At 52.5% G+C, this 16,288-nt stretch overlaps 1 protein-coding gene and 3 long non-coding RNA genes across 5 annotated transcripts; 1 reads left to right on the top strand and 3 right to left on the bottom strand.

The window, feature by feature from the left end:
• The first annotated feature begins 103 nt into the window (after positions 1-103).
• On the top strand, positions 104-4,436 carry LOC135303968 (uncharacterized). 2 transcript variants are annotated; one of them, XR_010365400.1, is made up of 3 exons: positions 104-1,738; positions 3,969-4,082; positions 4,170-4,436. It is a non-coding gene; the product is annotated as an uncharacterized LOC135303968 (long non-coding RNA). The 2 variants fall into 2 exon arrangements; XR_010365399.1 differs by having other exon boundaries at positions 3,969-4,436.
• An 841-nt stretch (positions 4,437-5,277) lies between these two features.
• On the bottom strand, positions 5,278-7,006 carry LOC135303969 (uncharacterized). Its single transcript, XR_010365401.1, has 2 exons — positions 6,900-7,006; positions 5,278-6,589 (listed from the first exon to the last, which is right to left on the bottom strand). It is a non-coding gene; the product is annotated as an uncharacterized LOC135303969 (long non-coding RNA).
• Positions 7,007-7,052: 46 nt separating this feature from the next.
• LOC135302354 (maestro heat-like repeat family member 5) lies at positions 7,053-10,751 on the bottom strand. The gene is made up of 11 exons (XM_064422724.1): positions 10,488-10,751; positions 10,155-10,303; positions 9,765-9,912; positions 9,363-9,550; positions 9,143-9,280; positions 8,750-8,864; positions 8,442-8,579; positions 8,065-8,241; positions 7,782-7,937; positions 7,460-7,623; positions 7,053-7,230 (listed from the first exon to the last, which is right to left on the bottom strand). The coding sequence occupies exons 1-11, from the start codon at positions 10,749-10,751 to the stop codon at positions 7,053-7,055; spliced, it is 1,815 nt and encodes a 604-aa protein (XP_064278794.1).
• Positions 10,752-10,757: 6 nt separating this feature from the next.
• Positions 10,758-11,745, bottom strand: LOC135302226 (uncharacterized). The gene is made up of 3 exons (XR_010363924.1): positions 11,231-11,745; positions 10,925-10,989; positions 10,758-10,811 (listed from the first exon to the last, which is right to left on the bottom strand). It is a non-coding gene; the product is annotated as an uncharacterized LOC135302226 (long non-coding RNA).
• Between the last annotated feature and the right edge of the window lie 4,543 nt (positions 11,746-16,288).

Here is a 16,288-nt window from a genome sequence, read left to right as displayed (position 1 = left end):
GCTGCTCTGCACACTGAGCCCTTCCGGGCCTCAGCACAGCAACTTTGCCTTGACAACGCCGGGATGCGGCCGCTGACATCACAATAGCAGCCGCCCTAGGCTGGATTGTGAATTCATGCATAGAACCAGACCTGCTCTACACCTAATGCCAAAAGAAGCCTGCAAAGTTCTCCTCTGCTACAAAGCAACACACAAAGCCCTCCTAGCCCATCACCTGTTGCTCAAGGCATGTAAGAGTAGAAACACACTTAGCCCCTAGAGCCCACACTGAGAAGCTGAGCACTGAGAAGGGACCAGGATGTGAGGAGCCGCAGTAGTGGTCTTTGACCACTATTTCTGCTGAGCAAAAACCAGAAAGCTTATTCCTTTGTTCTAGAAATCAGAAAACAAGGAGAAGCACTGCTTTAATTACATTTAGAGGTTTTTCCTAGGTACAGAGACATGGTCATGGATCTTTCTGTATATATATATTTTATTTATATATACACATATATATATATATATATATCTATATATATGTATGTGTATTATATTATTGAATACTATATATTCAAAACATTTTACATCATAGCCATGGGAAATGGCATTCCCACAGCAGGGAAATGCCATGACAGAAAATGCAAGGAGGATCGTTCTGTATGACTCACTCTAGCAGGGAGGCCTTGGGACCAAAGCACCACCACCATTTTTTCCCCCATTTTTCTCCTTCCACAGTATTAGTCAGGAGGCGGGGCTGAGATGGGGGGCACGGAAGTGACAGCTTTGACACACAGCTGAAACCATCAGGGCCAGTGTGGCATGTGGGACTGTTTTTCCACTGCAGCAGAACCAGGCAAGCCAGAGTGGTGACACTGATCCCAAGTGAGTCCAGCCAAGCCAAGTGGAGCCCAGCAGGGTGGTAGGAAGAGGCAGCTAAGTGGCAGATCCCATTCCCACACACATGCCCAGCGTGGCAGACTGATGGCAGCGGCAGTGCCAAACAGAGCTCTGCAGGGACAGAGAGACACCCATCACCATCGCCACTGCCACCATCCCTGCTGCAGAGAGGGAGCAGGAAACTGCCACTGCAGGTGCACAGCTCCTCCAGGCAGCACCAGCAGCCCCCATCTACCATCAGAACCATTCTGTAAGCCCTCGCCATCCTGTCTTTGTTCCAGGGGCCCCATGTGACACTTCACCTTTGTTGCTTAAGCCATTACTCCTTTTGCACTATTTTCTTCTTATTGTTGTGCACTGCTTTTTATTTCCTCACTACATTATAACTCTAATAGTTTTAACCTCTCATTTATTGTTTTCTCCATTGACCCTTTCCATTGTCATGGAGAAGGAGAGAGAGGAGAGGCTTTACAAGGACTACCTCAAGAAGAGGACATAGAATGGAGGGAAGGCCTTAGAAAGAATAAACAACCCTCATGCTGCTGCTTTTGCAAGGAATAAATATCCAAGTTTCTTAATATCCAGCCACAAATCTGTGGAGTCTTGACAGCCAAGAAGCACAGGAACCTGGACACCTTGTTGTGAGAGACTAGAGGAGATTGCTGGCTCAACACTTTTCAGGGGCTTGTATGTGGGGAAGGGGCAGATCAAGCCTTGCTCTGGTGAGGCCATGCCCCACTCGGCACGCCCCACACCCCCAGGCCTGTATCCCAGCCCAGCAGTGGCCACTGATCCCTGGCACACCAGAGGCAATGCTCCACACCTGTGTCTGGAGCCCCTAACCCAGCTCCTAAATGGCCAGGTGAGTGGGAGCCCCATGTGGGGGAAGGCCCCAGGAGAGCCAAAGGCTATTTACCTTGGGATATGTGGCCACCACATGTCTTGACCCTACCTCTTCTTGGAATTTCTATCAGCTGAACACCACTGGAACCTGGAGTGATAGCTGTGTTGGTTCTTTTCTGTCATTCTCTTTTTCTCTTTCTTCTCCCTTTTCCCTCCTCTCAGATTTTTGAAAATAACTTAAAATGTAACAGGTTTAGTAATCTAAATGTAAATTAACTTACTAAGATTATAAGTTGAATGGGCTAAATTAATGCTTCATGGGATGTTTTATGTTGATTGAATCCTGCTCTAAATTATTTTTGGCTTTAAAGTTCTCTTATTTTCAAATGTTGCCAGTGAAGGGTTTTGATGTTGTTCCGAACTCTTGAGAACATCTCGTCAGTATTTCTCCTGCTTTTCTAACTTAGAGTACATGAACAAGTTTAAATCCTTTTAAAGTATCTCATAGAGCAATGTTTTTGGAGGCTTGCATTTTAATTGGCACAGCAAGCAGGGTACTCTTGAGGTGAGATGGGCCTTTTATACAGCATTAACTGTTCATGACATAATAAAGGAGAAATAAATTGTCAGTCAAAGCTGCTCTTTTCTGGCAGAAAAGTAATAGAATCCCACGCAGAAACTGATCTGAACTGCTCTCCACTGACACACTTGCTAAAAGCTTATATAGAAAGCTTGTCCAGCCCTAAAGAGAGATGGGGATGGAGAGAAACTAGCACCATCCACAGTTACTTATGGAGAAACATGAAATTTGGTAGAAGAAAATTAAAAATTCCCAGTAAAGGACCATGCCTGGTATCCATATGCATGGAGGCTTGACTCAGAGCTGTATGGTGCCCATCAGCTGGAAAAGGAGCTGCATCAGCTGCAAATTGCTTCAGAGCCTGAAAAAATAGCCAGCCTCAGGCCAGAGCAGGGATTGAATGCCAGGATGAAGCCAGCCCCCAAACCATGAGAAACCAGTGAAACACGCTCTTCCAAAGCCAAAGAGCTTTAGAGTTGCAATTCAACACTGCTGGGGAAGGCCCGGAAGCAGTGTTTTCCGTAGTCCAGGAACAGCCAGGCCTTCCTGACTGCAAGGTCAGCCCCACAGCCCTTGGGAGGCTTTTAGTGCCTCAAAGTCCAACCCCGCCCCTCACCCTAAACTCTCCCCACCCCTATAAAATACAGAGGCAGGATGCCCCGAAAATGATGTCACCTTCCTCTGCTCCCTGGAGGAGAGGTTCGGCTCTGCAAAGCCAATCTTCTTCCCTCCTCATCCCAAGCCCTGCTCACTGATAAAGAAGGAATTCACTTACCAGGATGCAGTGTCTGCAGTGATACCTCATTCTGCAACAGAAGTGGTTGAACTACACGGGAAAATAAGCAATGATCGCAAAGAAAGGGAAATGGAGAATGTTTTGCGAATTTGGATTTGGGGGAATGAAATAGAACTTTTGGAGAAGGAAGCACATGGTGAAAAGCACTGGTCTTTTGCTCAGGGAACAACTTGTGGTATGAAAAGTTTGGACCCCTTGCAGAGGGGGGAACCCCATACAATGCATGAGAAACAGCTAATGCCTGTTGACCTTCTTCTGTGTTATTGTAAGTTATTTCAACATTCAAGGATCAAAACTGAGAAAACAAAATCTTGGCACCACCTCCAAAAAGTTATGGTTGTTGATAGAAGGTGGTGGATTGAAATATCCCTAGAGGCTCTCTGGAAAGAAAATGGGGATTAAATGGGGACTCAGTTTCCCCGGATTCTTAATGAAGCTTTGCAAACTGCTCCTGCCCTGCCTCCTTCTGGCAGCCCTGGCTATTGAGCCTTGTCTGCCACCAAAGGCTGGAAGCCGAAATGCTGCTGCTAGAGCATAACCCTTAGGAGAAAATGCTTTTATCATCGTGCAAGTTTGTTGTTTTGGTCTCACTAATAAGCCTGAATGTTCAAGAATGTCCTCACTAGTCAGGAGACTGGGTGTACATCCAGACCCGGAAAGGAGAGCCACTTAACCAGAAGTGGAAAGGACTTTTGATCCCATGGCTGTGAGATTTACAGCTGGACACTCCTAAATTATGTGATTAAAGTTAGCTCTGGACACATGGAATTGTATTGGACAGTCCAGTAAATGTAACTCTGCTGCAAATAAAGCTGCAGTGGACATTTCTAAAGTGAAAAACATTAAATGTTTTCTCTTTTTGCCCATTTCCAGAGCAGTGTCCCTGGTATGGCAGCAAGGCTGTTTGTTCCTGAATTAGTCAACCATCCTAGCAGGACCATGTACCTAATGACTACAATAGCAAGTATGGCTTTGAGTGCCAGAGGGGTAAGAGACCAAGAAAGAAAAGAGAGCCATGTCTGCAGGAGTGTGCACCCTAATGGCAGAGTGGCAAAACTAGCCTTTGTCCCCCAGAAAAGAAAAGAAGGCCAGAAGTTTCTCTCAAGGATTAGGTGAAAAGCCACCTCATGGGACCTCAGGGACTTCACCAAATACTTGAGGACATCTAATTGGATAGAAGCCAAAAAGTCCCGCTTGATCCATCAGGGAGAAAAAGAAGAGAAGAAAAGAGCTAAGTGCTTTTGTGAAGTGTTTTTACCAGGAGCAGACTGCTGCACCTGGCTCAAGTTTTTCTTTTTGTTATTATACCTTTTATTAAACCTTTTTGTTTCTAACACTGCAGCAGAAGTCATCCTGCTAATTTTATGCCCCCAGAGTAATAGATAAGCTGTCCTTGGGTGTATTATATTTCTTTTGAGGGCTTATGAGACCTGGCTAAGAAAAAGAAACATAATAGAGCAGAACTGGGCAGCAGCAGGGGGTACTACAGTGCACTCACAGCCACCTGCCAATGCAGCTGGCCAAAACTAAAACAAGCACAACCAAAAACCCAAACACTACAGGTGCTTGGCCTAATAGCCTGGTTACTAATAACATAAGAAAACAACTATTAAAGATGACACCTGGGACACCAGCTGGCCAGAGCCATTTCCCAGCTACCCCAAAACTTGCCTTTCTCTGCAAACACAGAGGTTTCAGTTGCCCACCTTTCAGAGAGAGGAGCCTGCCAGACCAGGTTGAACATTCAGCAATGTCTACTTGAATGATCTCAAGCTTTCAATCCAAGCCCAAGCTTATGAAGTGTGATTCTTCCTTTAATTTCCTAGATTCAAAACTGATTCTTCAGATCTACGCATGAGACAGTTCTCCAGATCTACTGAGGACATGGAATGGTTTGGAAAGCAAACTAAGGAACAAGGCAAAAAACCAAATTTTATAGGGCCAGGGAGAAAATGCTAAGAGGAAAAAGAGCAATTGTGTTTCTATTCCATTCTTATTAGCTATAACTTGCAATTGCTGTGGGGTAGTTAAGAGTTTATTCAGGTTGACAACTTGAGTCAAAAGTTTATTTCATTCCTGAAGCTGCAGACTTGAAATGCTTCAAGTTCTTACATCCCAGGGGAATCCTGTATGCAAAATACTTGAAAACACATTTTTTATCAGAAAGAAAAAGAGATTTAAGCATTGTTGCAAGTGTTTTATATATTCATAGAAATATCAAACTACTAGGTTAATTCCTGAGACTATTTTTATCTTTTGCTCTTGTGCTTATTGTTCTCTTATTCCATATTCTCTTACTACTTGTAACCCACACTAATCCTATCTCACTGCATGCAATAATAAAGCAAAGAATTACCTAAGGGATGAAAAGAAGGCATTCCTCACTATCTTGCGTAAGGATGAAAATGGAACATTTCAAAGACTTCAACAACTCATTTCTCTGAATAGGAGCAAAGAAATAAAAGGCAGCAAGCTTTAAACACTCCACAAATTCTAGCAGAAGTAAGCAGCTCACAAAGGGCACTAAGGCAGGGAGACATGTGGACACGTGCACACCATCATCTCATCTGACAAAAATGAACCTGTTTCACAGCACCAGGCAGTTCATAGAGCCAAACTCCTTCCCCAGCCCCATGGGAAAGCAGTGTCAAGGCACAGGAACCGGGAAGTGTCCCAGGGTGCAGAGATAATGCTGGCAGCATTTGAGCCTGCAGCACTGGCTCAGACACACTGAAGTTCAGCTGTTGCTGTGCAGCAGTTTCTTCACACTGGTAAGTTTCATGGGGCTGGCTGTATTTTTCACAACAGCCACTTCAGTACAGGACGGGTGTAGTGAAAAGCACCGCAAGCTCCTTTGCCCTCGGTGGATGTTTGCCATGGAAGAGCATACTCAAGCTGGCTCTTCTAAAACCCAGGGTCCTTGCTCCCTTCAGTGTGCTCAGCACGACCTTTAACTCCATGGTGCTGTGCAACTGGAGCAGCAGGACAGGGACCTCTGCAGCTTGAGCTGCCCTTGTTCCTCTCTGCCCATGCACAGACGACGGCGTGGAAGAGGATGGCAACAGGGCCCTGCATGTCCCTGGGCTCAGGATTTGTGCTGCTTCAGCTCCACAGAGGGAGCCACGAGTCATGTGAAAAAGCCAAAGTGTTTATTAAGGGAAGGCAAAGTGAAGGGGTGAACTGGGAGGGAAAAAAGGGGATGGGCAGGGCCTGGGGGCTAGAGGGAGGGAACTACCAACAGGAAGGGAGAAGGGAGGAGCTCCTGAAGGTTGCCACAGGCTCGGCTGTGACCAGCAAGAGCTGCTGGGCCTGCAGCTTCAGCTGGTCCCCTCTGCTCTGCAGTTAGTCCCATCTTCAGTGGGAAGTGGGGGTGGCCAAAGGACACTGGTTCTTCCCATCCTGCAGGCGCAGTTCGGCAGATCTTGCGTCGAATGTCAGCTGGACAAATTGCTTTATAAAGGAGGGGCACTCATATTCGCTCAGGGCTTGAAGGGCTGGAAAAGAAAGGAACAGTGCCACGGTCACAGGCCTGATTGCTGGCATCCAAGCAAAGCCTCCTGCCAGGGCCTTCCCACCCAGCTTTTGCCATGGCCAGGAGTGAGCGGCTGACAAGGGCTTTGGCCAGAAGGCGCTGGCCTCGCATCCCGCACGTGTCTCTGAAAGCTCTCCGGGCTCTGCTCCCGCTGCCCCTGGTCCACACAGGGAGCAGAGCCCTGGGCAGCCCGGGCAGGGATTGTAGCTCCGGGGCCAGGATGTGCAGCTGCCCCCGGCGGTCCCTGCTGGCACACGGCTGCCCTCACTCACCCTCACTGAGGACCTGGAGCTCCTCCTTCTGTCCCATCAGGAGCACTCCGGCCACCCCTGGCAACACAGAGGCTGTGGGGCCCCAGGCGGCACAGCTGCCCGACACGAGCGCTGGCAGCCCCGGGGCCGCACGCCCTCCTCCCCGGGCAGGGCTCAGCCCGGGCCCTGCCGCACGCTGCCGCCCGAGGGAGGGCACGGCTGCGGGAGGGCGGCGGCAGCGCCGAGGGTGGGCGGGGCTGCAGCGGGCCGGGCCGGGAGGCGGGGAGGGACGCCGGGCTCATGGCTCACCGATGATCCTGACGGCCGCCTCTCGCAGGGGCCGCTGCGGGCTCTGCAGGCGCGGCAGGGCCCAGCGCAGGTGCTCGGCCGCTCGGCTCGCGTCCTGCAGCAGCTGCGGGGAGCAAAGGCTCGGCGCGGGCTCTGCCCCTCGGCCGGGCGCTCCCTGCGCCCAGCACCGGCCGAGCCGGCCCGCACGGCCCAGGGCAGGGAGCGGCGTGCGGGGCGCGGGCTGGCGGCCCCGGGGGCAGCGTTGGGCAGGGACACAGCTGCCAGCCCCGCACACTGAGCACCGGGGCCAGGGGGCTTCTCCAGCCCGCGGCTGGCGCTTCCAGGCTCTCCTTACCAGGTGCTCGGCAAACTTCATCCGCTGCTCCTTCCTCAGCAGCTCCTCCATGTCCCTCCTCCTCAGGAACCGGGCCGCACAAAGCAGTGTTTCCAAAGAGGCCTGGAGAGCAGCACACAGCCAGAGGTGGAACCAGAGCCCAGGGCACAGGACCTGTGTCCCTGTGCCAAGGCCATGCAAGGCTGCAGCCTGCCAGCTGCCAGGGCTGGAGGCAGCCGAACCCCTTGCCAGGGATGTGGCAGCATCACACAAAGCCTCACCTTGGCCACACGCCGGTTCTCATTGTGCCAGCAGAAGAAGAGAGGGAGCAGGCTGCGGCTCACAATTCTTGTCAAAGGCTTTTTGCCCTCTTCCACTACCAGCTCCATCACCTTGCTGAAGAGCTGAATGGAGAGCAGCTGCACATGGCTGCTCTCCTGGAACAAAGAAAAAGACCTCAGCACCAACTACTCCAGGCCCAGCAGGGCAGAGGCCTAAAACTGCACAAGATACAAAATTTCTAGGCAGCCTCGAGTGCTCCTGGCTGGGGGCACAGAGCCTTACATTCTCAAAGTGTGGCAGGAGTGGTTCAGCCAGCTTCAGGGCGGTGATGCCGGGTATCTTGAGGTCTTTCTCCTGGAGCATATATGTAAGCACGGAGAGGATCATCCCGACCATCTCTGCATCAGGATCAGCCAGCTGCTCCAGCAGGTGTTGATACAGGCCACGTATTCCTCCACTCTGTGTGCAAGACGAGGCTGTGCTGTGAAGCTGAGGACAGCTGCAGCAGCAGCAGCTGCTTGGGGCACTCGGGCAGCTGAAGCGGGAGGCAGGAGAGCTGGGAGCAGCTGCCTCTGGTGCCAAAGGCCAGCTGAGCCCAAAGGTCTGTGTTCCCCAGCCCCACGCTGCCAGTGTGGCTTCAGCCACTGCCCCCTTCTCACCAGCAAGGGCTCCTTGCTGAGCACCACGAGGCCTCTGAGCTCCAGGCGCAGCCTGTCCCTGCACTCGCTGGGCAGGTGCCTGGATACGACCGACAGGGCACTGTGACCGTGTTTGCTCAAGTCCAGACACTCCAGGAGCTGAAATGCACAGGGCAGTGATGGGGACCTGGCCAGCAGGAGCCCGGAGCCGCACAGGGCTGGGCCCAGGCAGCAGCAGCGGGCACGGGCAGCGTCCCAGGGGCTGCAGCTACCAGAGGCCAGAGAGCTGGGAGGCAGCTCAGCCAGGCAGCGCTGGCCATTAGGCTCACCTCCACCAAGAACGCCAGGGCAGGCAGATGCCAGCGTGGCTGCTTCCTGATGAGCAGGCTGAGCAGGTGCAAGGCGATGCGGGAACACAAGGGGGCCAAGCCACGGCGCATCTCCCTGGCAGGGGAAAAAAGGCACCAAAGCCCTAAGCCAGGCAGGAAAACCTCTCCCAGGACTGACTCACAGAGGTCTGATCTGTCCCTAGCACTGCCAGGGGACGTGGGTGCTTTGGGAGGCAGCTGCTCCCGGGCACCCTCCTCTGCCAGCCTTTTCCAGTCTGCTTGGGTGCCCCTATGTGGCAAGGCACTCTGGCCCAAAACCACAGGGACTGTGTGGGGCACTCCGGGCACAGGGCACAAATGCTGGTGGTGGTGGCGGGGAGAAGGGGCTCTCACCTGGCCAGCAGACCTACTGCATAATGCTGGGTGTCGGCACAGAGCAGGGTGTCCCAGACCTGCTTGCACTCCAGAGCCACCAGCTTGTTCTCAAAGCCCAGTTGGCAGAGCAGAGCCTTCACGGCCTGCACTGCAAACCTGTGTGCCGAGCAAAGGCCAGGTCACACTGGGAGCACTGGCCCTGGCCACAGGGCCATGGGAAGGACAGGGCAACTGGCACCTGTTAGGCTTGGTGGGAAGGCGGTGTTCCTCCTGGCACGCTCTCCAGAAGTCCTCAACCTCTTCTGGTATCTGCTCTGTGGTGGAGAAAACTTGGAAGAGCAGAGCCACAAACAGCTGGGCCGAATGAAGGACTACTGCGTCGTGCCACTCGGGCATGTGGGCAATCTTCCACAGCACCACAGTTGCCTGCAAGGAGAGAGCAGCCCGAAGCAGCGCTCAGTGCCCAGCTGTGCATGTGGCAGGGCCCAAGGGGAAACGCAGGGCGAGCACCCAGCCTGCTGGCCCTGAGCCTGCCCCTAGCCCAGCTTTCAGCCCAGCAGCTGAGGCAGGGAGCTGCAGGGCAGGGAGAGCATGGAGAGGCAACCCGGAGGGTGAGCAAAGGCCAGTTGCAGAAACTCACAGCCAGGGCAAAGACGGCCTCGTTATCCCCACTGTAGAAAAACATACTGTACAGTGGCCTGTCCTCTATCACAGAGAACAGTGCTGGAAGCACCTTCTGCACTGCGGGTCTTGACGTGCCGATGCTTCTCCACATCAGTACAGCAGCTCTGTGGGAGCAGAGCTGCACGTCAGTACCGTGCCCTGTGCAGCCGCGTGGGGCCGGGTGACAGAGCCCCGGTGCCCTGAGGGGCAGGGGGGGAGCATGGCAGCAGCTCAGGAAACAGAGGGGCCCGAGGGTCCTGGAGCTCTCTGCCTGTCTCTCTGGCAGACCCCTCTGGACAGGCTGTGCAGGGTGAGGGGTCCTATGGGCCGGTGAGCACCGAGCTCTTGAGGCCCTTGTGCCCCGTACCTGTCACAGGATGGGGCACAGCGCAGGAGGCTCATCACCACATTAGCAGGGTGTTCTTCAGCCAGGCTCAGAAAGTCTGTTTCCAGCCCCGTGTCCGCAGTGACACGGGACACGAGTCTCTGGTGAATGTCCCCCACCCTGGCTGCCACCTGGAGGAGGCATGGGGATAGCTTGGAGTGCTGTCTAAGGGAGCAACTTGCCCACCTTCCCCCAGGAAGTGCTTGCCTTCCCACCCCACTGTGCTGGCCTCAATGGCTAAGGGGACCCAGGGGACGTGGCCTAAGGGGCCACACGATCCTGGGAGGCCTGCAGCCCTGGCCCCAGGCTGCTTACCTGCTGCTGAGATGAAAAAATATCCGGAATGGGAGCAGGAATCCCAGTCCAAGTGGCCGTGCTGTTCATCTTTGAGATGGCCCGAGTCCTTGGTGTCCTTCGCTTCCAGCTGTTTGTGCTGGCCGTGCCCTCAGTCGGAGTCATGACAGCCTTCGCCCGGCCCGCAGCTGTTGCCCTGTCCGAGGTTGCCGCATGCTCAGAGGACGCCGCGCTGGCACCAGGCCGTGCCCGCAGCTCGCTGGGCCTGGAGCCGCGCTCGGCCATGCCCTCGGTGGCGGTGGCACTGGTCTTTCTGCGCCGAACACGCAGGAACCTCCGCAGTGCCTGCAGCAGAAGGAAGGGCGGGAAGAGAGGGACGTTCCAGGGTCTGCTCCAAGCGCGGGGCTGTGCCGAGCAGTGCCAGCAGGCCCAGCCCAGGCCGGGATGGCCGCAGGTACCTGTGCTGCTCTGTGGAAGCGTCCGCTGGTGGGATCCTGTTCTCGTGTCCCATCCTTTCCTGCATCTGGCAAAGAGCAAGTGCAGCCAGAGCTGAGGGGCTGCAGGAAAGGCTGGAGAACACAGCCCAGCCCTGTGATCCCCAGGCAAGGGCAGCCCTGGGATGCCCAAGAGACAGAGCACGGCCACCGAGAGGGCAGCCCTGGCCCCTCTTCCGTCCTGTCCATGGGCATGTCCAGAGGGGCAGGGATGGGATGGGGCCAGGTTGGCTGCAGGCACCAGCCCTATGGCCCAGCCCTGCCACTCACCGTCCTGCAGTGGTTGCAACTGCTCTGGCTCTGCAGGCTGCTGCGCTGGGGCAGCTGCAGCGCCATTCTTTTTCTTCCCCCGAAGCATCCTGAACAGGCTGAGCACTCTGCCTGCCATCCCGCTGTCTGACCTCGAGGGCACGTTGGAGACAGATGCCTCGGCAAAGGTCCAAGTCAGCGGGTGCAGCAGTCGCGCCTTCCAGGTGCCTGCGACAGAGAAGTCTCAGGAAGGCCACAGGACAGCAAGTCCTGCACTCTGGTCTCAAGGGCTCCTGTCGCAATGACAGGAGACTCCTTGTGAGGGATGGAGGTCACCAAGTCCCACGGCCAGGCCACGAGGGCACCGGCCGCAGGGATGGGAGATGCCTCAGGAAAGCGCTGAGTCACCAAGTCCTGCAGTCTGGCCGCAGGGCCAGCCACAGGAGTAACGTCTCAGAAAAGCTCCGGGTCAGCAAGGGGTGAGCCAGCTGTGCGGGGTCTCCTCACAGCACCACTCTCTCCTGTCCTGTCCCGTCGTGTGCACCGAGCACTGGGGCCTGCCCGCGTCGCCACCAGCACCTATGTCAGCGTGTGTCACAAAGGGCTGCTGGCACACCCTGTCCAACTCCGTTCCACAGTGACCATGCTGCAGCGTGTCACAAAGGGCCCTCGGACGCGCTGCCATGTGCCCTGGGGCCTCCCCCACCCCACCCAAAGTGCCTCCAATTGGAAGGAATGTGTTGCCCCAAGTGTCTAAGGCAGCCCGGGACACACCAAAATCAACCAAGTGCTCAGGGAAGGACTCTCCACAGTGCCTGGCTTGCACAGCCCAGCTCAGTGCTGGCCCTGGAGCAGAGCAGCTTCCAGCAAGCAAGATGCGAATGCATCTTGCCAAGAGTTAAAACACAGCAGACAGGGACGTGGCATTAGTGTGTGCATAAAGGCCTTTGAATTCACAGCTCTCCATGAAAGCTTTGGGGCTCTCACGTGGACAGAGACGATCCGTCTCAGACCTGTGCTCAAAGCGGGGGAACACACCCTACCACAGGTGCTTGGCTTGGTCTCCACAAGCCCGGCAGATGTCAAAGCTGCTCTTCACATCCTTCCCCCTTCCCTGCTCCTCTGCCAAGTGCAAGGGGCCTCAAGGACTGAAAGGAGCGCAGGGAGCCAAAGGGAGACAGCTGCACCTACCTCACTGGGGGCTCCTGGGCATGGGCATTGGGGGTGAGAAAGCCAGATTTTCAGGAATAACATGGGAAAGCACCATTGTCTACATTAGGGAAAATTCATTCCTTTCCCATGATTCAAATGCTGATTCAAATGCTGTACTCCCTTTCACACCTGTACCCTTTGTATCTTTCATTAGTTATTCCTGTAAAAACTTTTCCCCTCCCCATCCCCCTCAACATGTATCACGCCACCTTTTGCCCTCCCCACGAACTTTCCAATGACCCACGAGTTGGGTCATTTTGTACCTAACCCCTCTTACTTGCTGCTGTGCTTAAAAACAGTAACTTTCCCCAAGGACATTGCACTCCCCTGGTGTCCTTCTAACTGGTTGTTACCCGATCCTGCTGTCCCTCTGACTCACCGTCCGTTCCTCAGTTTATCCTCCATATTTTCCTATCACTTTTGCACCTTGCAATAACTCAGTTGAAATTATCCAGGACTCGAGCTTCCCTCTTTCCATCTGGTGAAAAGAAACATCTAGCCAGGGTAGAGCAGGTGGGATTCTGACCCTGGGACCTGGGGAAGCAGTTTCCTTGAGAATCAAGCTCCTCTCCTCCAAAGACACTTCCCCAAATGTCTGCATTTCCCAGAGAACACCAACACACACATCAGAAACCCTGGCAAGGCTGAATTCCTTCTGCTCCTTGCAGCACAGGCACTCCAGCTCGAGCTCATCTTCCTTCCCCCAGCTCTGTGTCACTTCCTTCCCCACGCCCACGTGTCGCTTTGGGCGTGCAGCCCCGGGTCCCTACAAACACGAGCTGCCGCTGCCTCTGCACGTGCCTGAACTCCTGCCTGCGCTCACGGCAGCAAAACCAGGCTGTTCCCAGCCAGGGAGCGGAGCCCTGTTCCCGCAGGAGGCTCTGCTCAGCCCCTTGCAGGATGCTCCGCTGTGCACGCAGCACTTCTTCTGCCCGCCCAGAGCACTCCTGGCACAGCAGAGCACAAGCTGGCCGGCTCTGGGCTCAGCACTCCCCAAACACAGGCACAGGAAGACTCAGCCGCTGTTTTGCAGCCATGCCCAAGACAGCTGGGAAGGGTCCCCTGCCTCTGGTCTCACTTGGTTGTCTTTCTGACTGGGCCTGAGGCAGAGGCTGTGATTCCTCACTTGTGGGGAGAGCAGAGCTGCCAGAAGCGCACCCAGCCTGCAGGCACTGCCTGACAGCGCTGCAGCCACTGGGACGCTCGCGCCTCTGAGTCACAGCCACTGCACTGCTGCTGCTGCTTCATTTGCTTTGAGGCACACCCAGAGCTCACTGTTAGGCCATCATGGTGTCTGGTTCTGCCCTCTTCCTGTCCCTGTGTATGCATGGAGCATTCCTGTGCTTTCAGCAAGCTCTCGGGGAGAACTTCCAGCATGGCAAGCTCCTCTGCCCTTGGTGGATGTTTGCCATAGAAGAGCATACTCAAGCTGGCTCTTCTAAAACCCAGGGTCCTTGTTCCCTTCAGTGTGCTCAGCACAACCTTTAACTCCACGGTGCTGTGCAACTGGAGCAGCAGGACAGGGACCTTTGCAGCCTGAGCTGCTCTTGCTCCTCTCTGCCCATGCACAGACGACGGCGTGGAAGAGAACGGCAGCAGGGCCCTGCATGTCCCCGGGCTCAGGATTTGTGCTGCTTCAGCTCCACAGAGGGAGCCACGGGTCAAGTGAAAAAGCCAAAGTGTTTATTAAGGGAAGGCCAAGCAAAGGGGTGAACTGGGAGGGAAAAACGTGGATGGGCAGGGCCAGGGGGCTAGAGGGAGGGAGCTGCAAACAGGGAGCAAGAAGGCAGGAGCTCCTGGAGCTTGCCACAGGCTCAGCTGTGACCAGCAAGAGCTGGGCTTGGAGCTGCAGCTGGTCCCCTCTGCTCTGCAGGTGCTCCCATCTTCAGTGGGAAGTGGGAGTGGCCAAAGGACACTGGATCTTCTGAGCCTGCAGATGAAGTTCGGCAGATCTTGCGTCGAAGGTCAGCTTGACAAACTGGTTTATGAAGGAGGGGCACTCGTATTCGCTCAGGGCTTGAAGGGCTCGAAAAGGGAGGAACAGAGAATAAAAAAGTCTTGACTAGCATTGATTTGTTTGTTGTTTGCTTTTTAAAATTTTCTGGTCTCTTGATAGCTTAAGAGTTTCAGTCTATCTATTTTTTACATTTCTTTGTTTCGGTTATTTGTTTTCTGGTCTATGGAAATCTATAATATTATCTCAGCTTTTTTTTTTTTCTTTTTTTTTTTTTTTTTGTTTTGTTTTGTTTGTTTGTTTGTAATCTACATCATGACTGCCATGGTAAGTTACTTACCAGACAACAAAAACTTTATGCACTTTGTTTTTGCACTGCTGGAAGCTGTGTCAGCTGTGTCATGCTCTTTGTGTGCCCATAAGATATGACAAGGAGCAGCTGTAGTGGATGTCAAAGGAGTGCAAGGAGGGGTGGAGGAATCAATTTGCATTCCTTAGAAAGAAGGGAAACAGAAGTACTGAGATGCTTTACACTACTTCTGTGATGGGTTTCTGGCATATTGTAATACAATTATCTACAAGCAGGAAATCAGCAGGCTGCTAAAAAATGACAGCAGTGGGCTGAATACCCCTAGTGCTGAAGGGCAAGGGATTTAATTTGTTCCTATGTTGGTAGGGATCTCATTCTGTGATAAGGTAAAGAAACAAATTGCAAGTAAAATAAATCTGTGCACATCTGTGTTGAGACACTCTGACTGGCGAGGTGTCTGGATGTTGTGTGCATAAGAATCTCTAACCAAATACCAAATTCTAATTGACTTTCACAAGTGAATTCATACTGGATTTCACAAAGGCAGTTGTCAATGCTCTGCAGTTGAGCAGCTTCTTGAATTAGGAGAAACTTGCTCACTATTCTGAGCAGACTGCATTCTGAAAGTGCTGGTGAAAGAGTTAAAAAATCCCATCAAATATGAATTAGCAGAGAAAGGATTTCTGAAAATTGCATTGTAAATAGAAATGTATTTTTCTGATTTTACTTTCATTGTTCTGTAAAATTAGGATGACTTTTATGAATAAAAGAATTTCTGTTTATTGAACATAAGAAATTCTTTTCTTCTTTACAAATGGCTGCATAAATTAAATACTATGTCTATATTTCAGAAAGCTGTGGGAGAGCTGTGAAGAGTTCTGTTTAAATCACCCCAAGTGATTTCTAAATCACTTCTAAATTGTTTAAATCATCTCCAGCCTATAAGATAGGAAACTCTTTTTGTTAGAGAAGAAGCTAACCCATGTCTCTTCATACTTGAAATATCTGATGCTTTGAATAATACATGACATTTGAATGCTGATTTTGCACTTGGGACCAATATCATCTACTAATCTTTAGGGATATTGGGACCTGACATCCATCTCAGCAGCTTGCTTTATGCAGTAACCAGCTGCAAGCAACTTAAAGAACATCAGCTGTGAGAGTCACTTCTAAAACTTCCTGTCTCCAAAGTTAAATTATTTAAACAAGTACTATAGGTTTTTAATAAGATGTAAAATGTATAAGGAAGCTTTCAGAATGGCTTAGTGAGATATAAATGGACTGTGATTGACTGGAAATACACCTAGGTGCTGTGATGGTACCTTTTTGCTATGGAAGTGTGAGCCTGCTGTTACTCAGGAATGACAGACTTCATTGTCAGGAAAACAAGAGGTTCCATAGAGCAAGGAGTTTCCAACAGTGCAAACCAGCACCAATCATTTTGCAAGTCAGGACAGCCTTCAATCACATTTCTTTCCAAGTTTCATATTGGATGCTCTCATGACTGTTTTCTGTTCACAGACTCATCTGGAAAATGTGGAGATCTTGAGCTGTTTACACCGACTAATCCCTCAGGCTAGGAAATAGAGCAGAAAACAAT

Source organism: Passer domesticus, chromosome 6 (assembly GCF_036417665.1).
Source record: "Passer domesticus isolate bPasDom1 chromosome 6, bPasDom1.hap1, whole genome shotgun sequence".
Taxonomy (NCBI): Eukaryota; Metazoa; Chordata; class Aves; order Passeriformes; family Passeridae; genus Passer; species Passer domesticus.
This window is presented reverse-complemented; position numbering and strand designations above follow the sequence as displayed.

Excerpts from the sequence above, each read along its gene's own strand:
- LOC135302354 (XM_064422724.1), bottom strand. The coding sequence starts at position 10,751 with ATGGCCGAGCGCGGCTCCAGGCCCAGCGAGCTGCGGGCACGGCCTGGT. Across the intron at positions 9,281-9,362 it reads CTTCCCACCAAGCCTAACAG|GTTTGCAGTGCAGGCCGTGA; the intron begins GTGCCAGTTGCC and ends CTCGGCACACAG. Across the intron at positions 8,865-9,142 it reads GCAGTAGGTCTGCTGGCCAG|GGAGATGCGCCGTGGCTTGG; the intron begins GTGAGAGCCCCT and ends TTCCCCTGCCAG.